This window comes from Prionailurus viverrinus, chromosome D2 (genome assembly GCF_022837055.1).
Source record: "Prionailurus viverrinus isolate Anna chromosome D2, UM_Priviv_1.0, whole genome shotgun sequence".
In the NCBI taxonomy this organism is placed as follows: domain Eukaryota; kingdom Metazoa; phylum Chordata; class Mammalia; order Carnivora; family Felidae; genus Prionailurus; species Prionailurus viverrinus.
The window spans coordinates 88,050,748-88,065,307 of record NC_062571.1 but is presented as its reverse complement, the minus strand read 5'-3'; the positions used below and the strand labels follow the sequence as shown (position 1 = coordinate 88,065,307).

General features: G+C 53.1%; 1 protein-coding gene across 2 annotated transcripts in view; it reads right to left on the bottom strand.

The window, feature by feature from the left end:
- Window positions 1-14,560, bottom strand: part of KNDC1 (kinase non-catalytic C-lobe domain containing 1) — a 63,970-nt gene that overhangs the window by 33,270 nt on the left and 16,140 nt on the right. For both annotated transcript variants that reach the window (XM_047825418.1, XM_047825417.1), the window contains exons 4-9: window positions 9,752-9,904; window positions 9,248-9,365; window positions 7,350-7,999; window positions 4,050-4,164; window positions 3,252-3,323; window positions 3,098-3,159 (exon numbers count right to left, since the gene is read on the bottom strand). In XM_047825418.1, the coding sequence (XP_047681374.1) occupies window positions 3,098-3,159; window positions 3,252-3,323; window positions 4,050-4,164; window positions 7,350-7,999; window positions 9,248-9,365; window positions 9,752-9,904 (1,170 nt within the window). The remainder of the gene's footprint in view (window positions 1-3,097; window positions 3,160-3,251; window positions 3,324-4,049; window positions 4,165-7,349; window positions 8,000-9,247; window positions 9,366-9,751; window positions 9,905-14,560) is intronic.

The window sequence follows — 14,560 nt, the reverse complement described above, 5'->3', positions numbered from 1 at the left end:
AGGTCCAGGGCAAAGGACCAAAAGGGACTGTTTTTGTATGAGCAAGGTGGGTCTCTCAAAGGTGGTTGTTGCGCTCAGATGACGATGGGTGTTTCTAGATCCATTTGTTTCTGAAACAAGATCTAGAAAGTAGGTGTGCAGCCCAGTAATCGTGCCAGGGTCCCTGGCCTCTGGCTTTCCTTGTTTCCCCTCCCGTAGCTTCCATGGGTGCACAAGTTAGTGGTTTACTTGAACTTCTGCCTCATCGTTCTTCTTTTATGCTTCAGCCTGTGCATTTACTTCTTCCTCCACTTGGTTCATGGCCTGGAGGTTTCTGAGATGGTGCTAGTGCTGAGAGCACGCACTGTATTTTTAATTTTGGAGTCTGCATGTTCATTGCTAATATATAGCAATACAACTTATTTTTGAATGTTTATTTTATATCAGAACTCACTTATTAATTCTAGGAGTCCTTGGGTAGATTCCGTGAGTTTCCTTGGAATTTTCCACATAGACAGGTCTTCTGTGAATGGTATTATTTCTTCTTCCTGGCCTTTATGCTTCCTACATGCTTTTTTTTTTTTTATTATTGTAGTGGCTACCGCTTCCAGCAGTATGTTGAGTAGGAGCAGTGAGAGTGGACATCCTTGCTTTGTTCCCAGTCGTGGGGAAAGCATTTAGTCTTTCCCCATTGAGTATGATGTTAGCTATAGGGTGTGTGTGTGTGTGCGTGCATGTGTGTGTAGATGCTTTTTATTAAGCTGAGAAAGTTTCTTCTACTTGTATTTTTCTCAGGTTTTTGTTGTTGTAATTATGAATGGGTGTTGAATTTTGCCAAATGGTTTTTCTGCATCAATTAATGTGATTATGGGATTTTTCTTTTTTTAGCTGGTTAATATGTTGGACTAATTGATTTTCAAATACCAAACCAGCCCTTTATCCCTAGAATACCCCCCCACTTTGTCATGGTGCATAGTTTTTATATATTGCTGAATTCTAGCTGCATATTTTGTTAAGGATTTTTGCCTTTATGTTCATGAGAGATGTTGCTGTGTGTGTGTGTACAGATGCCTCTATCTATCTATCTATCTATCATCTATCTATCTACATTGACAGTATGTATATTAGCTTAATTAAATATATTGGGAAGTGTTTTCTGTTTTTTTCTTTTCTGGAAAATATTGCGTAGAAATGGTAGTAATTTTTCTTTAAACATTGAGTAGAACTCCCCCGTGAAACTGCTGGGCCCAAAGATTTATTTTCTGAGAACTTTAAAAGTACAAATTCAATTTCCTCAATAGTCAAGGGCTGTTCAAAGATCTATTTCATATCGAATGCATTGTGGTAGTGTATGATTTCTGAAGAACTGGCCCATTTCATCTAAGTTGTCGAATTTGTGTGTGTAGACTTATCTGTGGTATTCCATTATTCTTTCGATGCCTGAAGGGCTTGTCGGGGAATCCTCTGTGTCATTCCTGATATTAGTAATTTGTGTCTTCTTTTTATTGTTGTCAGTTTTGCTGCAAGTCTTCACATTTTGTTGGTCTTTACCAAGAACCACCTCTTCACTTCACTGTTTTCTCTATTGTTATTCCATTTTCATTGATTTCTGCTCTCATCTTCATGACTTCCTTCCTCTGCTCTGGGTCTGTGTTGCTCTTCTTCTAGGTTCTTGAGGAGCTTAGATTACTGACTTGAGCGTTTACCTCTTTTCTCACATATGCAATTAGTGCTACGAATTTCCCTCTTAGCCCTGCTTTGGCTGTGTCCCACAGTGTCAACATTGGCATCTGTTGATTGTCTTTTTTCATTAGGTTTGAATCTCCCTGGTTCTTGGTGTGGCAAGTGACTTTTGGTTGAAACCTGGACATTTTCATGTCGTAAGCCTCTAGATCTTATTTAACTTGTTTTACCTGACTTTCTCTGACAGCACTGTCTGGAAAAGGAGACACCATCTTGTTATTGCCAGGTGGGGGCGCAGTCCAGGTTCTGTATTGGGCCTCAACTGACACCTGAGGAGGGGGCTCCTCTTTGCTGCTGGAAGGGGTGGGAATCCTGGCTCCCCGTTGGGCCTCTGGTGTCACACCTCTGGCCGGGAGGGGTGGGAGGGCATCCTTTCTGCTCCTCACCTGCCTCCACTCCCAGCACGAGGTAGGGGTGGCCTTGTTGCCGCTGGGTGACGGTGGGAGTTCCAGCTCTCCGTGAGGCCTCCTTTGGCAACACTCGGCCTCGAGGGGCATTTGCTACTGCGGGGGGTTGGGTGCAGTGGTGGGGGTCCAGGCTCCCCACATACATGCTCTTCACCAGCTTAATGGGCAGGGGTCCCTGGAATAGACTGGTGGGGGTGCTCAGCCTGGGTAGGCCCGCCTGGGTTGGCCCGCCCCTCTCCTCACCCCTTCCTCTGGCTCGAGTGTGGTGCCTTTGCCTCCACGCATGAGGCAGAGAGAAGGAGCAGGTCCCTTACCGCTGTGCCCTCCTCACCCCGAGGCCCCGGCCAGGCTGCCTTCTGCTCTCTGCCTTGCACACTTCTCACGTTTGTTTTAGGGATGCGGGGTTTCTAGCTGTACTTAGTCGGGGAGTAGGGAAGTGGAGTTCTACCTTGGTTTTGAATATAATTTACTTAATTTAAAGTTTGTATAATTTAATTTTTATTTCATTTTGTTATTATTTTTTAAAGTGGGCTCCATGCCCAACGTGGGGCTTGAACGCACCACCCCAAGATCAAGAGTCACATGCTCCACCAACTGAGCCAGCCGGGCGCCCCGTAAGTGTGTACAATTTAATTTTTAATAACACTCTGTTTAACAAGTGCCTTGTAAATATTCCTGAAAGTTCAGCCCTGGGCTCTCTTGAGCCAACACATACCGCCCAGAGCTGTCCATGCAGAAGCCCCACCCCTGCCGCCCTGGGGAGGCACCTGCTGGGTGGACGCTGCCCAGGCCAGGAGAGCCAGGGCTGGGGAGGCGACTCCTGCACTGGGGGAGGGCTCCCTGACTCCCCCTGAGTCCCGGTGAGGGGCCCATGCCTCACCCCCAACCCCAGCTCTCTGGGAAGAAGGGGGCGCCACCGAGGGTGTGGGGCAGGAGGCCCTGGGAAGGGACGGGAAGGCCCCAGTTACCTTCTCCGTCACCAGCTCTTGGTCTGCAACTTCAGGAGCCAGAAAAAACGTGTCGTAAGTGCCTGAGAGAGAAAGGCCCAAGCTCTTAGTTTCCCTTTCAGCCTTGGGGGTCTGTGGTGGAGCACAGCTCCTGAGGGTGTCCCCGCGTACGCACCATTGGCAGGGGGTGGGCCAAAGAGAACGGCCCCGTCCTCGGCCACCAGCACGGAGTCCAGGCACAGGTATGCTGCAAGAGAAGGTGGGGTCAGGGTGGCCAGACTCACCGTGGGGACCCGGCTCTCCCGGAAAACCCGCAGTGGTGTGCTCAGGGTGGGGCAGCTCCCCCCCAGCCCGCAGCACCCCGCCCCTGTCCCCAGTCTCCAGGGAGCACAGCACAGGGGCCAGGGGCTGGACAGGGCCTGGGAGGGCTCTTCGAGGCTGCCCCGGGCACATCAAGCTGGGAACTGCAAGCAGCTCAAGGAAGAGGAGGGACACGGGGGGCGGGACATGTCCCAGCACCCAGCGCTGTCCCCCTGAGGGGCCCCCGTCGAGGCTGCACCCCCAAGGCCTGGGGGTCACAGGACTGGACAGCAGACTTTCTCCTCATCGCCCTCCCCAGGACCTGGTAATCTCAAGGGCTGTCGGCCACCACGCTGTCCGGGAGGGCTGTGCTTCAGGGGGCTGCGGATCAGGGTAGTGTCTGAAATCCCCCCCTCTCCCTGGCCAACGTTGCTTCCTTGGGGACAGTGTCGCCCCATTGAGGGGATGTGGGCCATCCACACAGCTCACACTCTGCCCTGGGCCCCTCCGGTCCTGAGACCAGAGCAGACATGTCCAGGGCACCGCTGGCTCACAGTGGGGACACAGCCGCCTGGCCCCAGGCCGGCCCCATGGCCCACGTGCTCCTCTTGGTCTTGGCCCTGGAACACATCGGGGGGCGGGCTGAACACGGAACCGCGGGGCAGAACTTCACCTGGGTGCTCGCTGTGTGCACGCAGAGCACTGAGACACGCGTGGGACAGAGCCCAGAGCTCATACTCCTTGAAGGGCCGGCCCAGCTGGCACAGGAGGTCCTGCAGGGAGATGCCCTGGTGGGGAGAAGTCACATCTCAGTGAGAGTGGATACGTGGGGTCAGCTCGGCCCACCGCTGGGGGAGGGAACTGGGCGGGAACCACCTCGAATCAGGGTGGGATGTGCCTCCCACACAGTGCGCTCCTGACCAAGTGGGCCAAGTCCCTGCATGGACACGAGGGGGGAGGGCGTGAAGGATCAGAACCCCGTGCCCCTGGTGGCAATGTCAGACAGTGCAGCCGTGTGGACAACGGTGTGGCGGGTCCTCAAGATTAAACACAGAATCACCACATGATCGGGCGATCCCACTTCCGGGCGCCCCCCCCCCCCCGCCGAACTGAAAGCGGGGCCTCAGACAGACACCCCCGTGTCCATGGCAGCAGATTCACAGGAGCCCACAGGTGGAAGGGACCCGAGTGTCCACCGTGGACGAGCGGGTAAACGCAGCGGTCCGTCCACACGGCACGACGTCCCCTGGCCTCGCGGGAGGGAGACACCTGCCATGGGGCAGATGAGCCCTGAGGGCGCGATGCCCAGTGACAGAAGCTGGACACAAAAAGACAGGCCCAGTGTGACTGCACCCTCGCGAGGTCCCCAGAGCCATCACGTTCACAGACACAGAGGGCGGATGGTGGGCGCCAGGGGTGGGGAGGGGATGGGGACCTGATCGGGGACAGACCTTCGGTTTGGGGGAATGGGAGAGTCCTGGGGATGGAGGGTGGGAGTGGCCGCCTGCGGGATGACCGTGCTGGGTGCTCCAGACCGCATGCTCAACGGGCGAGAGGGCAAAGTTTATGTGACACGAGCTTTGCTTCACCCCCGTCCCTGCTACACACGGAAATGTCCTGGAGTCAGAACGCACTCCGCTGGAAGGTAGTTCGCCACTTCGAGGCCGCGGGAAGAGGTAGGACCACAGCCTCCACACTTGGGGCACAGAAGTGCACGCTCTAGGGAAGGTTCCAGAGGCAGTGTCTCCACCCTTGACCCCGCTCCACGCGGGGTGCAGCCGCCTTGCTCCTTCTAGCCCCGTTTCTGCAGTGCCTGGCTGGCGGCCCATGTTCCGGGAGCAGTGAACCCCAAGCCTCCTGCTACATGTGGGGATTGAAGCAGCCAGCTCTGAACCCTGTCCACGCTCCGCAGTGGAGATCTGGGTGCCCTGATGCCTGGGGTGGGGGGAGGTCTGCGTGGCCCTGGTCCCACGGGGCCTCTGGGGCAGGGAAGCCTAGTGGTCAAGACAGTAGCTGGGCTCCCAGTCAGCCCTGCCCCTCAGTGGCTGCCCGCCCTCCAAGAGGGCGCATGGCCACTCTGTGCCTCAGTTTACCCATCTGGAAGGCGGGCCGTTGTGAGGCTGTTGGGCATGGGAAGGTGAGCCAAGTCCAGGGCTAAGGTGTGTGACTGGGAGTTCTCTCTGCACAAGCTGGTGTGGAGGTTGGGTGGACGCAGGAGGCCAGTGGAGGCCGTGTGAGCTGAGTGGGGACACATGCATGTGCATGTTAAGCACGTGTCAGTGCACTGGGGTCATCAGGACAGACATTTGCCTTACGGTAACTATGTTTTTTATGTAAATTACCCTCAGGTCCTTACCAGGATATGAATACAAATATAAATCACAGACTGTTGACCTTTTGTCCTTTGGGTCAACAGAGCGTGGTGGGAAACATGGCCTTTGGTGCCCTGGTGAGGGCCCAGCGCTGCCCTGCAGCACACTGGCCCCCCAGGTGGCTTTGCCTGAGGACCTCATGGGGACAGAGTGTTGGGGAGGGACCTGCTGAGCCCAGGTGTCACCACACAGAAGGGCTTAGGGCCGCAGGCCCCTCGGAGCACCTGTGGTTCAACTAAACACAGTGCAAACTCCCAGAACGGAGATGCCTGTCCGTCTCAGCAGATGGGGTGCAGCCACCAGGCCTGGGAGACCCCAGCTGCCCTGGGAGATCCCGTCCTGACAGCTGCACAGAACCCCAGCATCGATGAAGATCTGAGGGCGCAGGGCGCCACGCTTGACCCGTGAGCAACCCCAACTCGTGGTGTTAGTGCCTGACGTTGAAAACAAGCCTCATAGGGGCGCCTGGGTGGCCTGGTCGGTTAAGCGTCCGACTTCGGCTCAGGTCATGATCTCACGGTCCGTGAGTTCGAGCCCTGCGTCGGGCTCTGTGCTGACAGCTCAGAGCCTGGAACCTGTTTCAGATTCTGTGTCTCCCTCTCTCTCTGCCCCTCCCCTGTTCATGCTCTGTCTCTCTCTGTCTCAAAAATAAATAAACGTTAAAAAAAAAAAAAAAAAGAAAACAAGCCTCAGAGGGAGTGCCAGGGTTTGGGGGCGGGGCCCCAGGGCTGGGGGGGTGGAGCGCCAGGGCTGGGGGCGGGGTCCCAGAGGTGCATGCCCCTTCTGGGCCTCCCCCTGCGGAGGCAGCTCCCTGCGCATTGTTTGCGTAAGAAGATGTGGTCTGATAGGCACGATGGAATACTCCTCGGCCACCAACAAGAATGAAATCTTGCCGTTTGCAATGACGGTTGAGTTAGAGGGTATGACACCAAGCGAGAGAAGTCGGTCAAAGACAGATACCCTATGGTTTCACGCGTGTGAAACTTGGGAAACAGATGAACAGAGGGGCAGTGGGGCGAGAAGACAAGAGAATGAAACAAACCACAAGAGACTTAAATACGGAGAACAAACCGAAGGTTGATGGAGGGAGGTGGGTGGGGGATGGGCTGGATGGTGACGGGCATTAAGGAGGGCGCTGTCTGGAGTGAGCACTGGGTGAATCACTGGGTTCTACTCCTGAAACCCACGTTGCACTGCATGCTAACCAACTAAAATTTAAATTAAAGAAGATTAAAGAGCATTACCCCCCAGGCAGGGGTGTGCCTCTTTGGTGAATGGGCGGGGTGCTGCGTGCTGGGTGAAGCCAGGTGAGGCCTGGGCGTGTGGGGTGCTCTGTGGGACGCCCCCCCCCCAGCACCCCCAGGGGGGCCACAGGGGAGGCTCTGGCCTGGTGTCACACCTGGGGCCACACTTGGGGCAGGGGGAGGCCGTAGTCACAGCTTCCGTCAGAACCCAGGTAGCTTGCATACAGCTTGCACATTCCTGAGCAGGGGTGAAGGCTCACTCCCTTCCTTGTGGTAAAGGACCAGCAGTGGGTGTGTGTGCCGTGTGCTGCCCCCCCACCCCGCAGGGCTCCGCGGGACGGGAACCGTGTCACCCACCTGCTCTGTGGCTGTGCTAGCCGGCTCCCCAGCTCCGTCCAGAATCCCCTCCTCAGCCCTGCAAGTCCCGGGTTCTCGGCCTGCATCTCCAGGGGCCTTGGGTGGGGGCGCGGGGCTTTCCTCCGTGGGGCCCCAGCCCGGCGCCCCAGACGCCCCGTCCCCACCTCTGCCGGCGCCTCCGGGTCCTCCCTGCCGGATCTCGGGATCCTGCTCTGGCCGCAGTCTGGCCGAGGGCTGTGTCTTGTAGCTGGAAAGGCCATTCATCCCCTCCAGAAAGGCCTTCCTGGGGTCTGGAGGGAAGAGCTCCGATGGGGGCAGCTGGGGGCCCAGCGTCAGGCAGAGGGCGCTGGCCTCCGGGCCGTCGGGCAGGAGCCTGGGGAACGTCTGCACTTTCCTCAGGCAGCTCCTCTCCGGGTCACCCAGGGGGCGCTGGGCGTCCAAGACGAGGCTGGCCAGCCGCTCTCCGTTTCTCACGGGGGCCGACAGTAGGGGCTTGGAAGGCAGGGCCGCGGGCTGCTCCGGGGCGCCGTGGGCTTCGTGGGCGGGGCACTGGGCCGGGCCCTCTGGGTCCGCGGTGCGGCCCCCGGGCTGCTTTCTGGGCCCTGTGCTTCCTGTCGCCGGCCTCCCGCTGCAGGAGCTCTCGCTGACATCTGGGCAAAAGCAAGGAGATTGCTGTGGGGGACGCGGCCAGTGACCCTGCGGGTCACCAGAGGGGATGGGGATTCCTCTTCTGCACTCCTGGGTCCCCCACTGCTCCCCCTCCACGTGTCACCATCTGTGTGTGCGTGTGTATACGCCTCCCCGTCTTCATCCACCTCCTTGATCACAAAACCCAGCTGATTCTAAATACCGAGGCTCCAGAGGGTCCGGGCCACGTCCCCAGCCTCCTTGAGCCCCCTCAGGGTTTTCCCAAGGTCATCCAAGCATCTTGTCCAAAGAGCCTTGGCTTTCTGGCACAATTACACAGGGATGTTCCCCGAAGGAAGACACTGAATCTGGCTGCAACCCTGCCCTGTCCTGGTGCACAATGTCCCCCACACGTGTCTGTGTCTGTGTGAACCACACTAGAGACACACGGCCCCTTTTGTGGCCTGCAGCCCGCGTGGTGGTGACCACTCTCTGCTTCGCTGTTGGAGCCACGCCTCAGGCCCGTGGTCCCCGGTGCGGCGGGTCCCTCCGGCCACACGTGCCTCCCCTGAGGGCCCTCCAGGCTCCTCGCTGCAGGCACAGGGCAGAGCGATGTGGGCATTTGTTCGGAAGGCCACCTGAGACCGTGCCAGAGTCTCACGTGAGCCGAGAAAGTCCCAGGTGCTTCAGCAACAGCTTCCATAGCAGAGAAGCAACGGGCCTCAGAGACACTGCGTGGTGTTGGCAAACGGAAACGAAGAGTGAAATGTCCCCGTGTCCAGGGACTGACCTGCCCACAGACTAGGACAGAGACAAGAGGCCTAATACCGGTCACTTCTCACCAGGACCTGGGTTTTCACCCCCAGCCGCACGGGGGTCTGCAAAGCGTGCACAAAGTGACTGAGAGGGTGAGTGTGTACGTGTCGATCTGCGTGCACGTTTGCACAACGGGTTTGTATGTGTGGGAGAGTGCTGTCTTTGTGCACAAGTGTGCATGCTTGTGTACGAGGATGAAGGGGTGTATGACTTTGCACTTTCATGCGTGTTAATGTGAGTGTGAACACGTGTGCTTGTGGGGCACACGTGGTCTGTTTGCATGTGTACACGTGGGTGTTTCATGGTATGAGAGTACAGAGGTGTGAACACGTGTGTGGTCTGTGCTGAGACTTGTGCACGTTCACAGGCACGTATGTGAGTGGGTACGTGCAGGCGTGCGCCCGTGTGCGTGACCATCTGTGCGCATGTGCGCGTACGTGTGTGCGTGTGCTTACCTTGAAATGCTCCGAAAGACTCAATGGAGAGCACCCTCCTCCCGACGGCCGAGAGGCTCCGGCACAGGCGGCAGGAGGACGTGAAAAGCATCTTCTTTTCACACAGCGCTATGATGCTCTGCAGACACGCGTGTGAGCGCCTCAGCCGGGACCGCTCACCACGAGGAAGCCCTGTGGCTGACAGCCCGCCCGCCCGCCCGCCACGTCTACTTTCTGGCATAAAAACACCCTGTGTCCCGGGATTACGGGAAACCAGGAGATTCTGTTTAGCCCACAGAATTATAAGCCACGCCTCTTCATAATAACAATGCATAATAAGAAATCAAGTTCTTGTTTAAGCAAAATGCAATGCCACCGAACCCCAGGGGGAGAGCCCGTATGACAGAGGGGCGAGGTATGGGGACAGGAGGGTCCTGTGGGTGTGTGCTGGGGCATCGGGGCCGTGGGGAGGGTCTCAGGTCTCGGCCTGGGGGTGAAGCGCGGGGATGGCCGACGAGTCTTTACCTGGAGGTCTGGCCGGTCCCTGGGGTTCTCTGCCTGCATCTGGCTCAGTAAGGCCTCCAGGTCCTGGCTCAGCTTGGGCTCGGGCTCGGGCTCGGGCTCGGCCACATACTCGAGGGCCGCCTTCAGCGTGGCCCCCAGAGAGTAGATGTGAGCCTGCGGCACCAAAGAGCCTGTCGGTGCCGTGGAGCGTGGCTTGTCCCCACACGGCCTCTGCTCTTCTGGCCAGGAACGGGTGTTTTCGGGGACCACGCCTGCTCTGTAGGGCCGGCACAAGCACGGCCAAGGCAGTGCCTCCCCCCACCACGGGGCCCCAGGCGGGTGGGTGTGGGGTCTGTGCTGGCCTGGTTGTGCCCACCGGTGCCTCTCCCAGGCTCCCGGCCCACCCCAGCGCCACCCAGGGTGCACAGATGCTAGGGTCCCACCTGTGAAGGCTGCCGTGTCTCTGAAGGGCGGAGTCTTCTATTTTTAAACCTGCGTTTCTCTAATTGTGAATGAGACTGAGCATCGCTGGGCACGGTTTTAACTTTTCCTCTTTCTGCCCACTCGTGGACTCCCAACCTCCACCGCGTCGTGGCCTGTTTGGGGTGCACCCTTGGCGCACTGGGGATCTGACTCCTGGTCTGTGTGCCACACATATGTTCTCTCCACTTGTCACTTAGCTTTTGACGCGGTTCGTGCAGTTTTTGACATTCAAAACTTCCTTTTGTTTTAAGTTTTTACTTTTATTTAAGTAGTCTCCATACCTAAGGTGGGGCTCGAACTCACGACCCCGAGACCGAGAGTCGCACGGTCCTCCAACTGAGCCAGCCACGCGCCCCTTGACATTCATAATGTCTAAGGTTTAATTTGTGAAATCAGACACTTTTTCTTCAGCTGCTTCTTAGGAGGAAGCTCCCTAACCCGAGATGATAAAGACAGCTTGCTTTTGTTTCCTCCAATATTTTTATAATTTTTACACACCCAGCTCTGATCCATTTGAAGTGTGCTGGCGTGCTGCAGGGTCTGGGCTTCTTTCCCTCCTGGTAGAGAGCACCCCCTGGCACCATTTAAAGAAGATCCCACCCTCTGCTGCTGAGCCACTGCCCGTCCCGCTGGCTCCCCTGGGACCCTGAGAACCAGCTGGCCTCTCCTCCTGTCCTCCTGTCCAGATGGTGCTATTTTAATTGTAATAGCTTCAGAGTGTATTTTCACGTCCTGAGGACAAGTCGTCATTCTTTTTTTTTCTTAAAAAGTTTGATTATTTTCACACTTGTCAGGTTTTAGAAAACAAATATAAGTTCCCCTATTCCCATTGAGAAAACAAACTAAAAACAGTTGGGATTTTATTGTAATTGCACTGACATCGCAGAATTCTTATAAGATAAAATGCTTAGGATGTCACCAAGATGGCCACCAACATGTCCCCAGGGCCTGTTCCTCAACAGCAATTCAACCTCCGTCCATGGCCAAGAGCCTCTCTGTGGGGGCTGTGGGAGCCAGCGTCTCGCACCAAGGGAACCTGGAGGGAGTGTCGCCCACCTGTGTGTCAGGTAATAGGCAAGACAGACCTCGGTCCTGGCTGTGGACCCTAGTGCTGGACTAACCGGGAAAAAAAGACAAGACTCGAATTAACAGAATCGGAAGGGAAAGGGGAGACATTACAAGTAACACCACAGAAATCCACAGGATCTTAAGAGACTAGTACGAACAACTGCATGGCAACAAATCGGATAACCTAGAAAAAAGTGGATAAATTCCTAGAAACATAAAACACACCAAGACAGAACCATGAAGAAATCGAAAATCTGGACAGACCGTTACTAGAAAAGAGATTGAATCTGTAATCAAAGACCTCTCAACAAAGAAAAGCCCAGGACCAGATGGTTTCCCTAATGAACGCTACCAAATATTTAAAGAAGAATTAATACCAATCCTTCTTAAATTCTTCCAGAAAATTAAAGACAAGGGAACACTTGCAAACTCATTTTGTGAGGCCAACACTACTCTGATACCAATACCAGATAAGGAACCAAAAGAAAACTATAGGCCAATATCCCTGATGAACATAGATGTATAAATTCTCAGCAAAATGTCAGCAAACTGAATTCAACAACAATCATAAGGATCACGCACCATGGTCAAGTGGGATTTGTCCCAGGGTTGCAAGGGTGGTTCAACACTTGCACATCAGCCAACTTGATGACGACATTAGTAGAATGAAGGACGACAATTGTACGACCACCTCAGTAGGTGCAGCAAAAGCATTTGACAAAATTCATCATCTTTCATGATAAAAACTCTGAAGAGACTGAGTGGGGAAGAAACATATCTCAACATAACAAAGGCCGCATGTGACAAGCCTCCAGCTAGCATCACACTCAACGGTGACAGGTTGAGTGAACGGTGACAGGTTCACTCAACCTCTGATCCTCTAAGATCAGAGCAAGACAAGGGTGCCCACTGTCCCCTCTCCTATGCAACACAGCCCTGGAAGTCCCAGACAGAGCAATCAGGCAAGAAAAAGAAATAAAATACATCCAAATCAGAAGAGAAGAGGCAAAACTGTCTCTGTTTGCACACAATATAATCCTACATACAGAAGAGCCTACCGAGTCCACCAGAACCCTGTTAGAAGGATCAACAATTCCGTAAAGTTGCAGGACACAAAATCCATATGCAGAAGCCAGTTATATTTTGTCCACTACAACGAAATATAGGAAAATAAATACAGAAAACAATCCCATTCACAATAGCATCAAAAACATAATTAAGAATAAATCTAACCAGGGGTGCCTGGGTGGCTCAGTCGGTTAAGCGTCCGACTTTGGCTCAGGTCATGATCTCGCGGTCCGTGGGTTCGAGCTCCGCATCGGGCTCTGTGCTGACAGCTCGGAGCCTGGAGCCTGCTTCGGATTCTGTGTCTCCCTCTCTCTGACCCTCCCCCGTTCATGCTCTGTCTCTCTCTGTCTCAAAAATAAAGGTTAAAAAAAAAAAGAATAAATCTAACCAAAGAAGTGAAAACTTTGTACATTTAAAAGTTTAAGACTTTGGGGCACCTGGGTGGCTCAGTCGGTTGAGCGTCCGACTTTGGCTCAGGTCATGATTTCACAGTTTGTGAGTTCAAGCTCCGCATCAGGCTCTGTGCTGACAGCTCGGAGCCTGGGGCCTGCTTTGGATTCTGTGTCTCTCTCCACCCCTCCTCCACTCACGCTCTTTCCCTCTCTCTCCCTCTCTCTCAAAAATAAATAAACATTAAAAAAATTTAAAAAAAGTTTAAGAAAAAAAAAGTTTGGTGAAAGAAATTAAAGAAGACACAAATAAATGGGAAGAGACGCCATATTCACGGGCTGGAAGAATTAGTATTGTTAAATGTTTGTATTGGTATTGTTAGTATTTTTAGAATTAGTATTGTTAAATATTTGTCCATACTACCCAAAGTCATCTATAGATTGAATGCAATCCCTATCAAAATTCTGATGGCACTTTTCACAGAAATAGAAAGAAATAGACCCCTAAATAGCCAAAGCAATCCTGAGAAAGAAGAATAAAGCCGGAGGCATCACATGTCCTGATTTCAAAGCTATGGCAGCCCAAACAGCATGGTACTGGAATAAAAACAGACACACAGACCAATGGAACAGAATTGAGAGTCCAGAAATAAACTCAAGTCTACACAGTCAACCAATATTTGACAAGGGAGCCAGTAATACTCAATGCGGAAAGGACAATCTCTTCAATAAATGTTGGGCAACTGGATAATCACCTGCAGAACAAAGAAGCTGGACTATCTTGCACCACTTACAAAAATGGACAAAAATGAAGTCAAAATGGATTAAATATTTTAAAAAATTTTAAAGTTTTTTTTTTTTTATTTGAGCTTTTGAAATTAAAATAGCAATGCAATCTCACTGGAACGATTGGAACATTATTGCACAAAGATGTATAAAAGCAAAGATAATTGATCACCTTTCCTCCAATGCTATTTCAGTGATAACAGTGTGATATGCATCCTTGTTCACACATATGAGAAAAAAAATTAAAATAGGCAGAATCTCAGGCAAAACCAGAGAATCCCAAAGTGCTTGAGACTTTTCAGCAAGATCAAAGCCGACCAGAATTACCTTCTTTGTTTTTAAATTTTTTCAAACATTTATTCATTTTTGAGAGACAGAGAGACAGAGTGTGAGCAGGAGAGGGGCAGAGAGAGAGGGAGACACAGAATCCAAAGCAGCTCTAGGCTCTGAGCTGTCAGCACAGAGCCCGACACAGGGCTCCAACCAACAATCTGTGAGATCATGACCTGAGCTGAAGTTGGACGCTTAATGAACTGAATCACCTAGGTGCCCCCAGAATTATCTTCTTTGGATTGAATCTTAATATAGAAAGATCTAGACTGAAGGCTTGGGGCTAGAGTCAGGCAGAGGTCACAAAAGGGCACCAAGAGAAGCAGACCTTGAGGATTTAGTTCTAGACAATTAGCCCTGAGCAGAATCCTAGATGCTATACATTTGGATTTCTCAATTTTGAGTTTCTTAACCAAGCTTCACAGAAGGAGGCATATGGTGACATGGCAATCAGTGACTGTCATGTATGCTTACGACAGCTCTTACCACCAAAGTGTATTTAATATGATGTTTTTGCGGGCATGGTTATATTGTGCAAAAATTCCAAATTCAAGAAGAGAAGACACATGATCCTGACTGTCAGAGCACAGGAAGAGAAGTCATGGACCAAGGGGCGGATGAACAATTAAACAATCAGCAGAATGAACCAAGGACTTGATAGCGGTGTGTGCGGAGTGGTGTGGGAGGAGGGTCTGGTTCAGGTGTA